Source organism: Dendropsophus ebraccatus, chromosome 14 (assembly GCF_027789765.1).
Source record: "Dendropsophus ebraccatus isolate aDenEbr1 chromosome 14, aDenEbr1.pat, whole genome shotgun sequence".
NCBI lineage: Eukaryota > Metazoa > Chordata > Amphibia > Anura > Hylidae > Dendropsophus > Dendropsophus ebraccatus.
In genome coordinates, this window is record NC_091467.1 from 20,267,551 (window position 1) to 20,286,913 (window position 19,363).

The 19,363-nt window shown below is 41.3% G+C and overlaps 1 protein-coding gene across 2 annotated transcripts in view; it reads left to right on the plus strand.

Annotated features, from left to right (window-relative positions):
• The window catches only part of RIMS4 (regulating synaptic membrane exocytosis 4), a 287,428-nt gene extending 272,303 nt beyond the window's left edge, over nucleotides 1–15,125 (plus strand). For both annotated transcript variants that reach the window (XM_069951970.1, XM_069951971.1), the window contains 3 exons: nucleotides 20–121; nucleotides 9,394–9,533; nucleotides 14,307–15,125. In XM_069951970.1, the coding sequence (XP_069808071.1) occupies nucleotides 20–121; nucleotides 9,394–9,533; nucleotides 14,307–14,525 (461 nt within the window). In that variant the 3' untranslated portion in view covers nucleotides 14,526–15,125. The remainder of the gene's footprint in view (nucleotides 1–19; nucleotides 122–9,393; nucleotides 9,534–14,306) is intronic.
• Nucleotides 15,126–19,363: the final 4,238 nt, after the last annotated feature.

Here is a 19,363-nt window from a genome sequence, read left to right on the forward strand (position 1 = left end):
GTTATATTCTTTTTCTTAGGGGACGTTGAAGTTGGACTTCTGGAGAGGAATGGACAACTCGAAGTGGAAATTATCCAGGCTCGAGGTCTGACAGCAAAGGCCGGTTCCAAAACACCACCAGGTATATTATACTGCGTCGTGTTATACGCTTCTCATATTCTGCCTTTTCAGTTCCATTGGAATGAATGGCTTATACACTGAGAATTTGGAGTAATCATCACTATGGGAGCAGGCTGCATTCGGCAGAGTACAATTAGAATTACATCCAATCTTACACCTGCCACGGAACATCTTACAGCAGAGAAATTGCTGAATTAACACAATGTAGAACAATAGGCTTTCTGTGGAAGTCCAGCAGTCTCCGAGAGCCACTGCAGTAATCTCTTACTGTTTTACCGGACAATTGTATAGGTGTCTGCCAGATTCCCGATAAACGGCAGACATGAAATGATTTCAAGCTGTTGGAGAAGAACCTGGCCAAAATGTCAATAGAAAAGACAGATATCTTAGTCATTGTACAGGTTGTATTTAGGAGTGCAGTGGATTGTATTTTTATTGCTTTTTACATATTGTACACCACTACAGCCTACCTTTCCTGCCAACCATCATCTCCTTAGCCCCTGTAATATAACCAGTATCTTAGGGTGTATATGGATGTAGGTATATATAATCTATAGAGGCTTTTGTATGCCTGGAAAGGCTGTAGAAGTTATATATATATATATATATATATATATATATATATATATATATATATATATATATATATATATAATTTTTTATTTTTTTTGGGGGGGGGGGGTATCTGCCATCCACTGGTTCACATGCATTTAAGCCATCAAATGTGTAAATGTCTATTCAATATAGAACCTACAGCACAAGGGGGACCCATTATGTGCCAAAAAAACCAGATATATCTGTTGCAGTGAAATGATAAAATCCTGGGAAATGATGAAATGACCGCGCTGTTCCATCATTTCCTTAGGGAATTGATCAAATCACTGACCCCTTTCAGGGAAATGATGGAATGAACTCTATCATTTCCCCCTGCGACATAGAATTTGCTTACCGTATCGTCTCTCTTCCCCCCCAGCCCCCCCCCCCGGCCTGTCCGCTCTGCTCCCTGTCCGCCTCCGCCACCTCTCTGCTCCCCAATCCGCTCATTTCCCCTGCTACACGCCTCCTGCTCCCCCAGCCTGTCCACTCTGCTCCCATCCGCCCCGCCACCATATGCCTGCCGGGAGGTGTGCCACTCTGCTCCCCGTCTGCCCGCCCTGCAACATGCCTCCTGCTCCCCCGGCCTGTCCGCTTTGCTCCCTGTCCACCTCAACGCCATATGCCTGCCGGTAGGTGTGCCGCTCTGTTCTCCGCCCACCTCCGGTCCCGTACACCCCACCAACATATGCCTGCCGGGAGGTGTGCCGCTCTGTTCTCCGCCCACCTCCGGTCCCGTACACCCCTCCAACATATGCCTGCCGGGAGGTGTGCCGCTATGCTCTGCTGATTTGATCAAATGCCTGGATTCTATCATTCTATCACTGCAACATACATTTATCCGGCAGCGTTTCCCTCTGGCTCAGTAGCAGAGTGCTGGAGGGAAACAGATCTTTAAATTGACCCCATTCATTTAAATGGGACAGTTCCAAGGATCCAGCACTTCAATTGGGATGCCAGATCCCTGGACAGGCCAGGTAGTTAATAGAAAAAAAAGGATAGGACAACTGATGCAATTTTGCCATCAATTGTGGCATCAGTTGTCATCAAGATAAGGATGCCATACTGCCTGATTTATGTAAACCCAGCCTTAAAGGGGTACTCCGGTGCAAACCTTTTTCTTTCAAATCAACTGGTTTCAGAAAGTTATATATAGATTTGTTATTTACTTCTATTTCAAAATCTCCAGTCTTCCAATACTTATCAGCTGCTGCAGAAAGGGGTGTATTCCTTCCAGCCTGACACAGTGCTCTCTTTTGCCACCTCTGTCCATGTCAGGAACTGTCCAGACCAGTAGCAAATCCTCATAGAAAACCTTTCCTGCTCTGCACAGTTCCTGACATGGACAGAGGTGGCAGCAGAGATCACTGTGTCAGACTGAAAAGAAAACAGCACCTTCTGCAGGACATATAGCAGCTGATAAGTACTGGAAGACTGGAGATTTTTAAATAGTAGTACATTATAAATGTATATAATTTTCTGAAACCATTTGATCTAAAAGAAAAAGAGTAACTTTTTAAATGCTTTCCCTGAAACACCCCAAGTCTATATTAATACATTTTCTCCTATGACTTTTTATAGAATACACAGCTATTTTGTAGCTACATCTGTGTACATTTCGAGGGTTTCTTTTTGCAGCTTTGCCGTCAGCTCCGTCTTCTTCCCGGCTGATCACACAGCCTCTATTCTTGGCTCTCGAGAGGGTTCGGGCGGCTGCACTTTTCTAGGCTCTGTTTTCCTAATGAACTATATTAGGAACGTGTAGCTGTATAAAGTACAAAGTCCACACTTCCAACATCTCGAGTTCACTTTAAAATCCCGGCTAATCACAGTGGAATCAGCACTCGACATAAAAGAACGTCTCAGCCCTTAGAAGACAGGCAGGAAGACGTTCAGCTTTTAGATATTAGGAAGGATTCTTAGGTCTCCAAAGCGAAAGTTAAATGGAAAAATACATTATTCATCAAGATTACATTGTTTGCCAAATAATTGTAGCACCAGAGATTACCAGGCTCGCGGCTTTGTGTTATTATTGGAAATTGAACAAGCGCCACAGCTGTTTTCACAACGCTCTTTCAAATAACTAGATCTAATTCAACGGCGGCCTGCCAAATAGGGGTTTTATTTTAAGGCGCCCTGCACACACACTTTCTCACTTTTTCTACATTTGTTATGCTTGAAATTTTTGCATGAATGCTTGTTTTTTTTCTTATTCTTTAACAATTGAAACATGCATATTCCTTGTCCTATAGGGAAGCCTATGGAAAATAAAAGTTAAAAAAAAAAAATTCTAAAAAATGCACTATAAAAAAACCAAAAACATCAGAGTCTTTTTGCTGCAAAAGCACAACATGTGAGCACAGCCACAGGAGATCTGTAAAACTACTATATATTCTTATGCCAGAGCAGTGGCAGCATACACATAGAGCTGGGTGGGGAAAGGTGGGGATTAATATGATAGGTGATGATGTCAATTTGTAGTTTACAGGAAGTTAGCTGATCCAGGACAGACCACTTCCTCTTTCACATTAAACACTGTGATTTTCAGTGGGTCAGACTGGTGATCACATGACCCACAGTAATTAAACAGAGGGCAATGTTGGACTAGTGATGGTTAATGCACGTGATAAGTGCTATTTTAATGTAACATCTAATGTAACATCTAACCACGCACAAAAAAAATTCATAAAATACTACAATAAAAATACTGGGAAAAATGAATAATTCCTATATATATAATAAATCAGAAGAAGTGGAGCTATAGCAGTTTAAAAAATACTAAATCATGAGACTAGAAACACAGCTGTTTGTTTGTTTTTCTTAAAGTGACTCTGTACCCACAATCTGCCCTCTCCAAACCACTTGTACCTTCAGATAGCGGCTTTTAATCCAAGATCTGTCCTGTGGTCCGTTCGGCAGGTGATGCATTTATTGTCCTAAATAACAACTAACAATAACAAATAACACATTTTTTGTGTCAAATTGGCGTGGCCTAGAGTGTCTGTGCATTAGGCCTGCACCGCCTCTCCATCCCTCCTCCCCGCCCTCTTTATCATTAGGAATGCTCCAGGCAGCTTTTCTACTATTCATCACCTGGGTGAGCACAGCACATGGGCAGGATCGTTAAGGCACCTGTGCAATGTTCAGACAAGTCAGAAATAGAAAAAATTCTGCTAGTGGCATTCCTAATGCTAAAGAGGGTGGGGAGGAGGGATGGAGAGGCAGTGCAGGCCTAGGGCACAGACACTTTAGGCCACGCCAATTTGACACAGGACTGCAAGTTTAAAAGTTGTTTTTAGGACAATAACTGCATCACCTGCCAAACGTACCGCAGGACAGATCTTGGATTAAAAGTGGCTATCCAAAGGTACAAGTGGTTTGGGGGGGAAGATTGTGGGTACAGAGTCACTTTAACTGCCACTGTAGTTATTGTGCCAAAACCCAAAGTGGACCCACCAGGAAAGAGAAGTATAAGTCCTCCCCTTATATTTTCCATCCCATGTGAATCCACTTCTGGTTTTGGCACAATAACTGCAGTGACAGATTTCCAAACAACTGCCATGTGTGTTTCCAGCCCAAAGGAATCATTTGCCCATTTGTTCCTTTTTTAATATACTGTAATTTAGAGGGCAACCTGCTGTGGAAAGTCCTTTTTACTTAAATGGTTTTCTGACTATATAATCTGTCTTATAAGGGAATCTGTTGGCTAGTTTTTAATTTTAATTTCCCTTCGGCTCTACCACAGGGGAAATTAAGCTTTGCATGGTGTCCATTGAACTAAATAGATTCTCATTTTAATGCACTTTGAGGTCAATCTCTGCTCTAGAAAATGTCTGAGGGGTTCATACATTCCAGTGTCTGGTCCTCTTTAATTGAAGTCTATGGGGATAGAAGCCACACTGGATCGGACATAACCCTCTCCCCTCTCCCCCCCCCCCCCCCCCCCATTCTCCCCATAGGTGAGGGTGCGACGTGTAGGACTTGCATCTATATCTCATTTATAGCATATCCTTTAAAGGCAGACTACCGATTTAAAGAGATACTCCAGAGAAAAAAAAATCAACTGGTGTTACAAAGCTTTAAAGATTTGTAAATTACTTATTAAAAATCTCAAGTCTTCCTGTACTTATCAGCGGCTGTATATCCTGCAGGAAGTGGTGTATTCCTTCCAGTTTGATATTGTGCTCTCTGCTGCCACCTCTGTCCCTGACAGGAACTGTCCAGAGCAGTGTCTATTCTTCATCTTATTGTACAAACATGTTAACTTTACTGTTGGCACTAAAGTCAATGCTTATAGACTTTCTCTTTTGTAAAATGTTCTTAAAAAAAGTAATAAAAACATTGAACCAGAAAACATCTACTGCTCTGGACAGTTCCTGACATGGACAGGGGTGGCAGCTGAGAGCAGTGTGTCAGTCTGGAAAGAATACACCACTTCTGGCAGGACATAAAGCAGCTGATAAGTACTGGAAGTACTTGAATAAATAGAAGTAATTTTTAAAAGGGTTATCCAGGAACAGAAAATAGAACATGTTTCTTCTAAAACAGCACCATACCTGTCTCTAGGTTGTGTGAAGTATTGCAATTAGTGTCAATTTACATCAATGGAATCTGTAATACCACACACAACCTGAGGACAAGGGTGGCACTGTTCATGGAAGATGTCAGCTTTTTCTATTCCTTAATAACCCCTTTAAACAGTATGGAGGAGATTTATCAAACATGGTGTAAAGTGAAACTGGCCCAGTTGCCCCTAGCAACCAATCAGATTCCACCTTTCATTCCTCACAGACTCTGGAAAATGAAAGGTGGAATCTGATTGGTTGCTAGGGGCAACTGAGCCAGTTTCACTTTACACCATGTTTGATAAATCTCCCCCATAGGATCCCTTAGGATCCCTAGTGGCGCCGTGGAAAACTGACATGTCAGTTTTCTGCGACCGCTATTCAGTGAAAAGCAGTCGCAGAAACCCTGTCAGTGCACACTATGAAGCGTGTGGCTCCAGCCGCTCGCTCCATAGTGTGCAGTGAGGGCTTCTGATGTGGGCGTACACGGATGCGCCCGCATCAGAACTCTGCGGCGCTACAGATCTTTTCAGAGACCGGCCGTTCCGTGACCCGGTCTCATACTACATGTGAACATAGCCTTAGATAGTAAAACTTTTGCCAACCCATAGTGAATGAATAGAGCATGGTCATGCAGACGTGCTGATGCCCCATTCGTCTGAGGGACCTCTGTTTTCTTGAACAGTGGGGGTCATGGACTTGATACAACTGCAAGTTCAGGTGCAGCAATGCAATTAGGGGAGATCTCTACCCACAGCTGCTAACACAGGTAACAGCACCCTCTGGTGGTCAGGTGGACTGTGAGCACCTGAGATGTATATTCTTTGATAGTACTAAAAAATGGCTGAAACCTGGTTGCTACGGGTGACAGCACTCTTTGGGGGGGAAATAAAATCACTGATCCATGTCATCTATACAAAGACAACCTTAAAGCACGTGTCAATAAAGATTACGGTGACATTGATTAACCACCTGTAAACCAACAAAAATCTAATTAAATTTCTGTCTTTCAGTATCTCCTGGGGAATGAGAGCAGCTGCGCCTTTAATTGAAAATCAATCAATAAATAAATAGACCTGTCTCAACTGAGACATGCAACTCATACATTATGGGTCAAGGATTTCTCTTAAGAAATTTAAGATAGTTGAAGGGTAGAGGAGCTGAAGAGACAAGATATCTCTATTATAATGACATACTGTTATGCAGGTGAAATAACAATTTACTGTGAGCCTGTTCATTTCTGTCTGCTCACAAACTGCGGGATCTGCCGTACAATTAGCCTCGTGTATCAAGATTGTGTTAGAGGAAGAGTGGCAACCAACCGGAGCTAATTTCTATGCAACAAGGTCAACAAAGTGTGCCATCTTTCTGCTGCAAACTCAACAGCTTGTCCTGCGCACTTTTCCTGCCCAGCCTTTAAAGGGATATTCCCTTTAAGGGTGCCTTCACACGTACCGGATCCGCAGAGGATTTCACGCTGCGAGTTTGCAGCGAAATCCGCTGCGGATCCTGGTATAATGAAGGCCTATGGGGTCACATATCCGCAACGGAAAATTTGGAAAATTTGATATGCGACCCTACCTCTTTAACCCCCGGCCGCCTGCAGCCCCGGCCTGAAGTATACATTACTTGCTCGGCGCCGCAGCTGTGTGAAGCACCCGGCTCCCCTCGCTCCTCATCAGCCAATCAGTGCTGCCGTGCACTGATTGGCTGATGAGGAGCAAGGGGAGCCAGGAGCTTCACACAGCCGCGGCGCCGAGCAGGCAATATAAGCTTCGGGCCGGAGGCAGCCCTGCTTGCTTCGGAGCGCACTGATTGGATGACTGCTGGGAGATGCTGGGAGGCGGGGCGGCGGGGGTTAAAGGGGCTGGGTTACATATCCGCAGTGGAATGAAAATTCTGCTGCGGATATGTAACCCCATAGACCTTAACACTATATGGATCCACGGCGGATTTCGCTGCAAACTCGCAGTGTGAAATCGGCTGTGGATCCAGTACGTGTGAAGGTACCCTTAAGGCTGATTCCGTCCCAGAGGTTAGATTCCGTCACATACATGATTACCGTGCAGTCAATGGGGATAGGGGGAAAAAAGTCATTGTCAGACACTCCTGATGGTGGCTTATCTCTTGGGAGAACAAAAGAATTGGGTATTAAGATTCATGATTTTGCCACCCAGGTGCCCATAGCTGTGCCATGGGTTTAGTTATAAATGGTTAAAAAAAACACTTTTAAAAATAAACTCTGAAGCTTCAAGTTAAAAATCAAGCTGTTTTGTCACGGCTGCAGCAGCATCCCGCGCTCTGGGCCGCCCTTGGCACCCGCTCCCTTGACTCTCCTGTACAGGCTGAAGCCAAAGTCTATGTGTCGGGGCCTCCCCTTTGGTCCCTTAGGGCATTTCACCGATCCAAGGTCCTGCTTGCTCACCAGCGTCACCAGCACATGTCCCCACCTCCTAGGGTGCTTGTGTACTGACTTAGTTGAATTTAAAGGGACAGTACACCCTTAATTGGTTGTATGCACCTAAGCTCTCCCCTATAAATGCTGCACCTGCCCTAACCCCCCTGTTAGAGCCTCCGTGTATGCTACCCTAAGCATTGCAGTCCCAACTCTCCTGCCTATGATTGCTGCCCAAAACTCCTGCCTGTAACTCCTGCCCACAGTACCTAGCCATGAGTCCAGCCTGGAATTCCTGCCTACGTGTCTCCAGCTGCACCTCGGCCGCCACTGCTAGCAAGCCAAGCCAGGGGGTCGCCTGCTGCAGCAAATCTATTGTGGCAGGCTCTGGTGAAGACCAGCTCCATGGGACGGTTTAGGCTCCATTCGTTACATGTTTCATAGGAATGTTCTCTTCAATCAACAAAAAATCTTTAGCATAATTGATTCCAAGGTCATGATAGATTGATGTTTGTATGCAAAAAAGGAGTCTGTGGGGCCTCGGTTGCGAGTCTCAAAATACAGTAATAGCCAGATATCCCTAGCCTGTTGCCATGGGGTGCCTCCAGATGGGGAGAGCACCACACCACCCTGATAGATAACCCCTTAAGTCCCACTTGGTTTTCGATTATTGGAACATAGATAGGGATACAACAGGGTGGCCCCTTTTGTGTCAAAGTCTAACTCAAGGTGTGAGTATTGTGACACAACAAGGGCTTGCTAAGGCAGGCATCCATCTACAGACAGCTGTTTCACTGTATTTGCTCCAGTGTGGAGCTAGATTCTGGCTACTTGGGGCAATGACAAATGTTTTTATATAGTGACGAAACATCCATCGTTGGAGGACCAAATCAGATGCCCACTGAATAGGTTTTTAAATTTAAAACAAAGGTCATCTGAAATTGTCAGATAATCATCAATACGTTGCACAATCAGTTTCAGATCCAGGTATTGGGAGGGGTTACTTGTGAGGCTTCTTCCCCTGAAATTATAGGTCCACCCGGCAGATCACTTAGGTATCTTTAGGACACAGTAACACTAGAGGTAGTGAGGTAAGCAACATGTAAGAAGTTAGTCAATATTATTTCTTATACTTTCCACAATAAAAACTTGTTTGAAAAAAGAAAAGTTAGTCGATAAAAATGAATTCTATAAATATCTATGTTAAACAGGTTACTTACCTCAAGACCATGGTCTCTTCATGGTGTAATATGGGAGATGTTCCTGCCTATGATCTGAAATTATAAATGCCAGTATTATGTCCACCCAAATCAATGCTTTTGTTAAACTTAAACATGCTCCCTTGGACTGAATCAATTCCCGATCAAGGAATCAATATGCCATTATAAAATGCTTCACTGTCCAACTGTTTGTACACCTGATGAAGGGTGCCACAGAGCCCCTGAAACTCGTAACATTAAAGAATCATCTATGTTTCCAATTTTTCATCTGGATACCGGGTTTCCAGAGTAGTTTGCGATGAAAGTCCACCAAGTTTTCTTCTGCTCACTGTTGTAGAAATAAAACAGAACGTTTTGTCAGAGTCTGAGATTTTCGTCACTGATAATGTTAGCTTCAGCAGTTTGCCGTGCACATTGTCCATATGTTGCTCTGTGTGCAATCTGTTTGTTGCATTGTTTGGTAAATGGTTTTAATATTGCCTGATTTTATATCTTCCAGCTGCTTACATAAAGGTTTATCTACTAGAAAACGGACTGTGTGTTGCTAAGAAGAAGACAAAAGTTGCCCGCAAATCATTAGACCCATTATATAATCAGGTTCTTGTATTTTCGGAGAGCCCACAAGGGAAAGTATTACAGGTAAGAATGAGAAATCTTATTATTCCATCAATTAATTCTGTGACATAATGCTTGCAATAAACAGATTTCAATATTAGAGCCAGAACTTAAAGGAGTTTTCTAGTAGAATTAAACTTAAACAGGAGCACACTGGATTAAAAAAAAAAAAAAGGATTGCAATACTCACCTTACCTATGTACTGCCAGTGCGGTTCTGCCAGTGCCCGAATTCTCCACATTCTGGTTCCTGTCTCAACACAAGGAAATGTCTGTTCAGCCAATCACTGGCTACAGTGGTGACCCACCTTAGCCAGTGATTGGCTGAGCAGTTATTTCCTGTCCACCGAGAAAGGGTCCAAGAAATGGAGATCAAGATTGATCAGGGCACCTTTGCAGATAACCTGTTAAACAACAAGTGCTACAGAATCATTAAACAGGTTTTCTGGGCAAATAGCAAAGCAATAATAGAGTGCATACTTACCTCTCTTGCTCCCCTTCTGCTCCTTTTGTGACATTATCTGGTTCCGGCTTCGCTCCCATTCTGCCAGCTTCTGATTACTTCCAGCTTCCTGTTCAGGCAATCACAGAGCTGGGTGGGGAAGCTAGACACCTTAGTAAGCCTGGACCGGAAGACCTGATTGCAAAAACAGCAGCGGAGCGAAAGAGGTAAGTATGCACTCTGTTATTGTTTTACTGCACAGGGAGACAGTACAAATAGAATTATATTCACCCAGAAAACCTTTAACAAAAAATAGTTTAGCGACTTATTAGGGTTGCTGTCAATGAGAAGGGCATTGTATCTACTTCCATGTTCTACCTTCTACTTCTTGTTAAATGAAAATCTTCAGTAACCGATATGACTGTACCATCAATGCTTGATCTCAGATTACTAGGGCAGCATTTTTAGCAGGGGAGGTTAGCGAGAGACTTAATATAACCATAAATTATAACCCATTATAACCTTCATATCATGTATCATGGCTTCAGAAATGCCTTATAATATTATGATAACCATTTACTTGGTGTGGGTCCTGCAGTAAGCTATAGTTATTATTCAATGGCCTACAAGATAGCTGTTTAGGCATTTATTACCTACAACTACAGGTTTAAGTATATAATGGCAGAATAAGTGTCAATTATTGGGTTTTTTTATATTATTTTTGAAAAACAAAAACAAATTGGGGCATCTCCAATGAAACAGACTTATGAGACACAATGAACCATTGAGGATTCATAGAAAGCGCTACAAAAACATGGCCACTTTTCCCCCTCTCTTGTCTCCCGTTCAGGTGTGGTTTGCAATTAAGCTCCATTTACTTTAATGGAACTGAATTTAAAAGCCCAACCAATGTGGAGACAAGAGATGGGAAAAAGTGGCCATGTTTTTGTAGCGCTGGATAACCCCTTTAATGCTTTGGCTTTGTGACAATCCTATGTATGCTACATCTCGGTATCTGTGCACTTACCAGCAGAGCTGACTTTAGAAGCAATGTCCTTTCTAGTACTGTATAATTTAATTTGAAACTTCATCCCCAAGAAAGCAATTAGTCACTCACATCCTATTCCAGCTTTTTTTAAAGTTGATTTAACATGATTGTGACTGTTGGCACAGCGGCCGATCCGCGCTCCGCTTTTTACAGGTTTAATAGATCTATACTCGGGAGAAGGTGTGTGGCACTTTTTCTCTTTGACATAACATAAAACAGTAATATGTTAAATATGCTAAAAAACAAACAAACTTGGTATCCAAAAGAAAATGGAAGGCAATCGATCACAAGGTGATTTAAGGCTTAAAAAAACAATATAATTATGAAAACTCATGTAAAAAAAAAGAATTATAACAACAACAATATGAAAAGGTAACTATCACTTTTATAAACTTCTGACGTGGTCATCGTGATATGTTCAAAGTTTTAATTGGTGCTTGAGACATTGTTTCTGTTAGCAAAGTGCTCAGCTGTCCTTTAAGCTATCGGAGGGGGTCTCAGCACAAAAACTTTTGACACTGTGACATGTAAAGGGGGCTATACACTTTCAATATCTGTCGGCAGTTCTCTCTCCCAACTTCCCTATACACAAGAGCGTTCAACGCAGCCGAGCGTTCGTGTGTTCTCTAGGGGGAGCGGTAAGCCAAAAACAAACAGCTCTGGTGGCGGCTTATCTCTCCAAGAGCTAAAGGCAGTGAAATTCCACCTCCACCAACATCATCTGACACTTTGTACTATAAAGTATAAGGTTTATGGGGACCTTAGGACATTTATAAAAGTTAAAATTACTTTTTAATTAAAATTTATTCTCTGAAAAATAATTATAATAGCTTATAAAGAAACTGTTTTATTGAAGGAACTTCATGATAACATATTAATTATAAAGTGATTCAGTGTTAAGGATTCAGTTGGCTTCTAAGTTTAATAGACCTAATACACAGAGTTCTGGATAGTGAGGACAAGGGCACCAAGACGTTCATAGCTAGCAATGTTCTGTCTATTTTAAAGTCCAGCAAAGTTTTTTATTAAAGTATTGTATTGCCCCCTAAAGTTATACAAATTACCAATATACACGGGAAATGCTTATAAAGTGCTTTTTTCCCTGAACTTACTACCGCATCAAGGCTTCACTTCCTGGATAACATGGTGATGTCACTTCCTGGATAACATGGTGTTGTCACTTCCTGGATAACATGGTGATGTCACTTCCTGGATGACATGGTGATGTCCCGCCTCGATTCCCAGAGCTGTGTGGGCTGTGGCTGCTGGAGAGGATGATGGCAGGGGGACACTGAGGGACACAGGGCACTGGAGGGACACTGAGCATTCCTCTGCCATCATGATGGCAGAGGAATGCTCAGTGTCCCTCCAGTGCCCTGTGTCCCTCAGTGTCCCCCTGCCATCATCCTCTCCAGCAGCCACAGCCCGCACAGCTCTGGGAGTCGGGTCACGACATCACCATTTTGTCCAGGAAGTGACATCACCATGTTACCCAGGAAGTGACATCACCATGTTATCCAGGAAGTGAAGCCTTGATGCAGTAGTAAGTGCAGGGAAAAAATGCACTTTATGTGCATTTCCCGTAATAAGTGTATATTGGGGATTTGTATAACTTTTGTGGGTTAATATAATACTTAAATAAAAATTTTCGCCTGACTTCTCCTTTAAACATAAGCCAAACAGTAGCTGTCATTAAATCAAAGGTTTTATCAGTCAGGGTATTGGCGTTCAGACCTTGCCAATCAGTAGAACAAGCCGGGAGATGACCGTACTGCCACATGCTCCTCACCCTGCTCTGTGTCTCTGTAAGCAGAACAGCCCCGTAGACTTACTGTACATAGAATTGGAAATCTATGACCTACAGAAGCGGGAGTGAATGCACATGCACTTCTTCCAACTCGGTCATCGGAAAGCTCAGACCACAACCAGTCAATACTTTTTCATATGTCTCTTTGATATAGTAAAAGTTTTTTAAATGACAGTGCCCAGTTAAAGGGAACCTGTCACCCCCCGTGCCGGGGTGACAGGCTCCCGACCCCGGTTAGAGCCCCCTATACTTACCTTATCCCGCCGGGTCCCGCTTCTGGAGGTGGTCGGGTGACGAAGATCTCAGCCGCTGCAGCCCGGCGCGCGCTGAGAGATGAGTCCAATGAGCGCTGGACTCTCCTGTCATTCTCTATGGGTGTTGGACTCCTCTCTCAGCGCGCGCGCCGGGCTGCAGCAGCTGAGATCTTCATCACCCGACCACCTCCAGAAGCGGGACCCGGCGGGATTAGGTGAGTATAGGGGGCTCTCACGGGGGGTCGGGAGCCTGTCACCCCGGCACGGGGGGTGACAGGTTTCCTTTAAGGGTTTCTAACACTGGAACCATGAGTTGATCGAAATGATATCCATTTTAATCTCTTTTTACACTGTTTCCCATTGAATTATGCCAAGTCCATCATAAGTCTATGCGTTACAGTTTTACAATTGAAAGAGCAAGGGGTGTCCAAAGATGAATAACCTCTTCAATGTCTTTTTAGAAGCTATTTATGTATTTAAGGGAAACTCCGGCAGGGACCCCCTTTTTGGCAATGCGGAATGAAAACAGCAACATCCATGTACCTCCTTGGCTCCAGTGCTGCCGCCCGCATTCCTCCACCCCGATACCCGAGTGTCCGGCTGCTTCCTGGTCTTGAGACAGGACTTGCGACGTGACGTTTCAGGCCTGCTCAACCATTCAACAGCTATAGCAGTGTCCCGCTTCTGCCGCTAAATGGCTGGGTGGGCCTGCCAGTTCCGTCTCAAGACCAGTGGCGGAATGAGTCTGGGAGCACTGGAGCTGGGGAAGTAATTGGATGTTATTGTTTTTATGTTATTGCCCAACAACATTTATCAAAATTACTCTGTAAAGTTGATGATGTCACGTCACATAACCTGCTGACACCTTCTGCAGCGGTGGGACAGACTGGAGCAAAAGGAGTTGTCAGTTTATGTGACGTGACAGAGACCTGAACAAGCCATGCTGTAGTAAGTGCAGGGAAAATGCATTAGGTGCATTTCCCATAATTAGTGTCTATTGGTAATTTTCATAACTTTTGTTGGGCAATAACATATCTTAAAATTATTTTGCCCGGACTACCCCTTTAATTTGGTATGTTATAATCAAATCATACACTATCCAAAATTAATTTCAGGTAATTAAATGTGTCTGTACTTATGGTATTTTAAAAAGTGCATGGCATTGGAATGAAAATTTATGAAAATTAGGTGAATCGCAACGGACAAGTACACTGTTGTATTATGATGAGATATGTGTTGTCTTAAAGGTGATGGTTTGGGGAAATTACGGAAGAATGGAAAGAAAGCATTTTATGGGAGTTGCCAGAATTCTTCTAGAAGAGTTGGATTTATCGAGCATGGTTATTGGCTGGTACAAGTTATTCCCGACCTCATCAATGGTTGATCCATCGACAGGTCCTCTCCTTCGTCAAGCTTCACAACTCTCCTTGGAAAGCACTGTGGGACCATGTTGCGAGAGATCTTAATAGTAAAGGAAATGACCTCTTGACTCGTTTTTTATAACCCACTACCGAGGCTTTGTTTGGAATCTCTGACCGCAAACATCTTGCATGTTTGACCAATTTTTTTGGAAGCTGAAAGCAACCAAACAACCTTCTGAGAGGAGAAAGTGTGGTTTCCCTTCGTGTATGAAAGTAACCCTGGATGACTATCCTAGGTCTACAATCGAACAATTACCTCTGTTCTCACGTTTGATGTCTTGTATATTCCCGAAAACCCAAAAAGTGAGAATTGTTAAAAGTTGCAGTATCTTTTATTCTAGAGAAGGGTATTTTCATAACTTTCTATCAAGAACTTTTTAAACATTCCTAGAAAAAAAAAGTGTGTGGAGCCTGGGAGAAGTAACTGTAAATCGCTTAGAAAGAACTGCAACTTTTCCTTGGGGATAAAATTTTATTTATTGTGTAACAAAAATATCTTTGTGATTTGAAAACTGTGCCAATCTACCAGGAAGTGTCTTTTACTACTTGGCCAATGCAGTTGATAAATCATTTTGGGAATGAAATATACAATTGAATTAGAATAGGTAAAGAAATAGGTAGTATCTATATATATATATATATATATATATATATATATATAAATATATAATTTGATCAGGGAAGCACTTTTTTTTTTCTTAAAGTGCTAGTAACCAATATAAATTGAAGCCATTGTATACCAGCATATAGTTTAATGACATAGTCCATCATTTGCATACTGTGTACATTTTCAGCATGATTTTAGCGGTATGAAAAAAAAAATTGCATTTGAAAAATTCATATATTTTGAACCGTCTTCTACCGTAGCTCGTAAAACTGAAAGAATACGAAAAGAACGGAATGATCGCATTAATCATGTTTTTTCTTGGATAGCAAATATGGAGAAGATATATATTTCAAAGCAAATACGTCATTTATCTCTGAAATCACGATAGCCTACCTTACAATCCTGTGTTAGTGCATAGAGGGATGATTGAATCTTGCACGACAAAAAAAATTGCAAAAAAAGAGAAATAGAAATGTATAGAACATTCTGTATTTTTGAATATGTGTTGCTGCTGGACCTAATACCAAAATAATGACGGTCTGTGTTTTTGAGAGGAGATAATGACTTCTATTATAAGAGTGTACATATATTTCAGGTGAATGTCATTCTATTGACTACATATTGTGTGTTTTAATATTTTTGTCATGCATACTGAGCACTTTTTTGCAATCATATGCGTAAAGAACCATTTAGGTTAGCATGTTGCAGTCCATAGAGTGGAGGCACAAGCCATTTTGTTCCACTTATTCCAAATACTTCTGTACAGTGCGTGTCAATATCTTCTATTTTTTTAATATATTTACGCATAACACGTGCATCGATATTAACGTAAGAGGAGGTGGGAATGCCAACCCATAGTCCGTGAGCAAATCAGTCTAACTTTCCGTTTGCCTGCCATTGGGATACATTATGGGAGTCAAATTTAAGGCTTGAGGTTGGGATTCGAATGTGAATCGATTTGCCCGTTGTGCCCAATTGGTTGGCTGGATCTATTACGAGGATTGATTTGCTCATTTTGAGATTGTGTTTAGAAAATGTTATTTTTGTAATGTAATTAGAAAAATTATGTGAATTTACAGGTTACGATTTGATAAGGAGCATGTACTCCTTCATATGTAGAAGCAATATATATGTTCAAATTTGGGCGTCGAAAAGTCGATTTTAAATAGAGAAGACTTTGGGTCAAATTTAGTTTAGAAATATTATAGAGTCAAAGCTACCTATTTGACATAAGCATGATATATTTTGCCCATATCATAGCTTCTAAGTGCAATATCAGAAATTTTGGTAAGAATTTTAAGCGGTCCAGCTAATTTCTTTACCAATACTACATTACCATAATGTTTTCATCTTGGCTTAACAATTTGAGCTACAACAATATTCACAATATTCACAATTACTTTTTTGCTGTACATGTAAAGACAATACCATGACCATAGATGAATTGTACTTGTCATAGTATTTCTTCCTAAAATGTATGGGCAACCAAACATACTGAGTATACTAAGTCACAAATTTAAATTTTTAATTTTAACTAATTTGATGCCTCAAAGCCATGTATGTGTTTGCATGTAAGGATCGTCTGCTATGTTGTTTAATGAAAACAATGTCTTCTGTTGCATATATTGTAAGGTAAGATACAAATATGTTGTTTTTGAAAACGAACAAATGCTTTAAAAGCTATAGGCGTAATCCCTTTAACTGTCCGAAAGATTTTTTTTTTCAAGGTTTCCAATTAATAACCACCGTAACAGATTGACAGCAGACCAATAAGTCAATGGCAGCAACAAAATGGCTGCTGTATCTTTGTTGAGTGGTATTGATCAACTACCAAAATAAGGCAAGTCAATATCCCACAGAGCTGTCTTTTTAATTTACTGTGTTTTTTTTATCATTGAAGACATCATCCATGCTATTCTCATTTTAACAAAGAACAAAATTAGCTTCGTTTCTCTAGTCAAATTATAAAATGGGGATGTTTTCTGAGCATAGTTCTGGAATACAAAGTATATTCCAGTATTTAAAAAAATGTAAATGCAATAGATAAGTAAAATTTTCTTCTCATAGTTCTCTTCTTGGCATGATTTTTCATGTAGGAATGATGATAGCCACCCAACTTCCTGTAACTATGTCGCTTCCTCCCACTTTAAGGCTATGTTCCCACTTGGGAAACATATCGGGCAAAAGCAGCCGTCTCGTTATACAGACTTCGCAGATGTCTACTGTATATAATGAGATGGCCACCTTCCCCCACTATGTTCCTGAAGTGGGAACATAGGGGGAGATTTATCAAACATGGTGTAAAGTAGAATTGGCTCAGTTGCCCCTAGCAACCAAACAGATTCCACTTTTCATCTTCCAAAAAGTCTGTGAGGAATTCAAGGTGGAATCTGATTGGTTGCTAGGGGCAACTGAGCCAGTTTCACTTTACACCATGTTTGATAAATCTCCCCCACCGGTCTATAAATGAAAGTGGGGAATTGTGAGGAATAGATAATGTGGTATATTTAAAAGACTAAGCACTATCACGGATGACCATCGGGATATAAGATATAATATTGTGGTAGACTTTTTGAGGACAAACTTTTGGGGGAGTTTATCAATGTTTTTTGGGTAGGTTTTGGCCAAAAATGTACGCAAATTTTTGAACAACTGTTTGTTTGTACAAAAATATGCAACTTCTGTGTTTTGCTCAAAAAGTTATGACTTTTATTTTACACTAGCTTTCTAGTGAAAGCATTGCTATACCCCTCCTCCCCCATGTCTATAACATTTACGACTACTATTTCATAAAGTTGGTGCTTTAAATTTTTGGGAAATGTTTTAGTTTAGATAGATATAAGCCAAATTTAAAATAGTCTTCTTTTAATGTATAGTTTTGGTTCTTATCAAATTTAAAGCAATTTTGACTATTGAAGGAATTCTTGTTAGAGATTAAATAAGAGATATGGGTAAAATCCTTTTTCTCATTACTATTCAAGAAAAGTAGTGGGGAAAAAATAAAAAGCATAAAGGTAGAGGTCATGGGCATAACTTATAACTTGGCTAATATGTTTGATTTAAGACCAAGTTTCTGTCTTCTGGTTTAACCTTATAACCAATTTAAAGGGAATCTGTCATCACTTTCATGCTGCCCAAATCACAAGTCATCGGGGAACCCCAGCAGCTTTTTCCCACCCCATTAGTCTTGACTGATCAATAGATCTCTCTCCCTCTCTCTCTCCCTGGGCATAGAGTGGGATCTACCTCTCAGGGCTAGCGGGACAGGCAGAGGCCAACCCGATGACTGCTGGTTCGTTAAGCATAAAAAACATATCTAATGACAGGTTCCCTTTAACACCACTGAACTTATATAATGTAAGGTACACAAAACAGTGAGCAAGGCAGGCGTAAATGATGGCAAAACTCTACACCTGCTCAGGAAGAGGCGTGCCTCTCTTAGTGAATCCGGCGGGGTAATTAGGGGAGGGGCCTAAATTAAGACCAGCGTACTTTTTCCGATGCGGATCCGCAGCAGATTTCATCCAAATAACTGAACACAGCATCAAATCTGCACCATTAAATCTGCTGCAGATTTGCTGCGGATCCTGTACATGTGAACGCACCCTAAATGTTCCCCTATAAGTATAGTATTCAGTGTAAGGGTGTGTTCACACATACAGGATCTGCAGCACATTTGATGGTGCAGATTTGAATCTGCAGCAGATCCGCAGCAGTTTTGATGGCCCAGAGTTACTTTGCATTGAATCTGCAACTTCAAATCTGCCCCATCAAATTTGCTGCAGATCTGCTGCAGATACTGTACGCGTGAACGCACACTAAAGAGGTAACGTAATTTTGCATTTAGGATGATAGGTCTTCATACATCACTAACGTTCAGCTATGCGATCCTGATCACATGGTTACTCAACCATCTCTATTGTTTTTGTGCAACGTAATATCACATTAAGTTAATTAAACTGCTTTAAACTTTTGGCAGTAGCCCTTTAAGAGATACAAAAATACTGCTTCGAATTTTAAATTTGGAGTGACTGGAGCCGGGAATTGTGGGGTTTTATTTGCATTAAAGATTTTTTTTTTTTTAATATTGGATAGAAATACTCATTTCCTCATAATCTCCCACCTGCAAATTCTGCTGCACGTCTTATTACTTTAGAGCTAATCTTGTGGTGAAATTTGCCTTATAAATCCACTTGATGCCATTAAGAAGTCTTTACAATTCTGTTAAGTTATTTTCCTTAGAACTTTTGTAAGCAATAATGATACTTTTCTCATA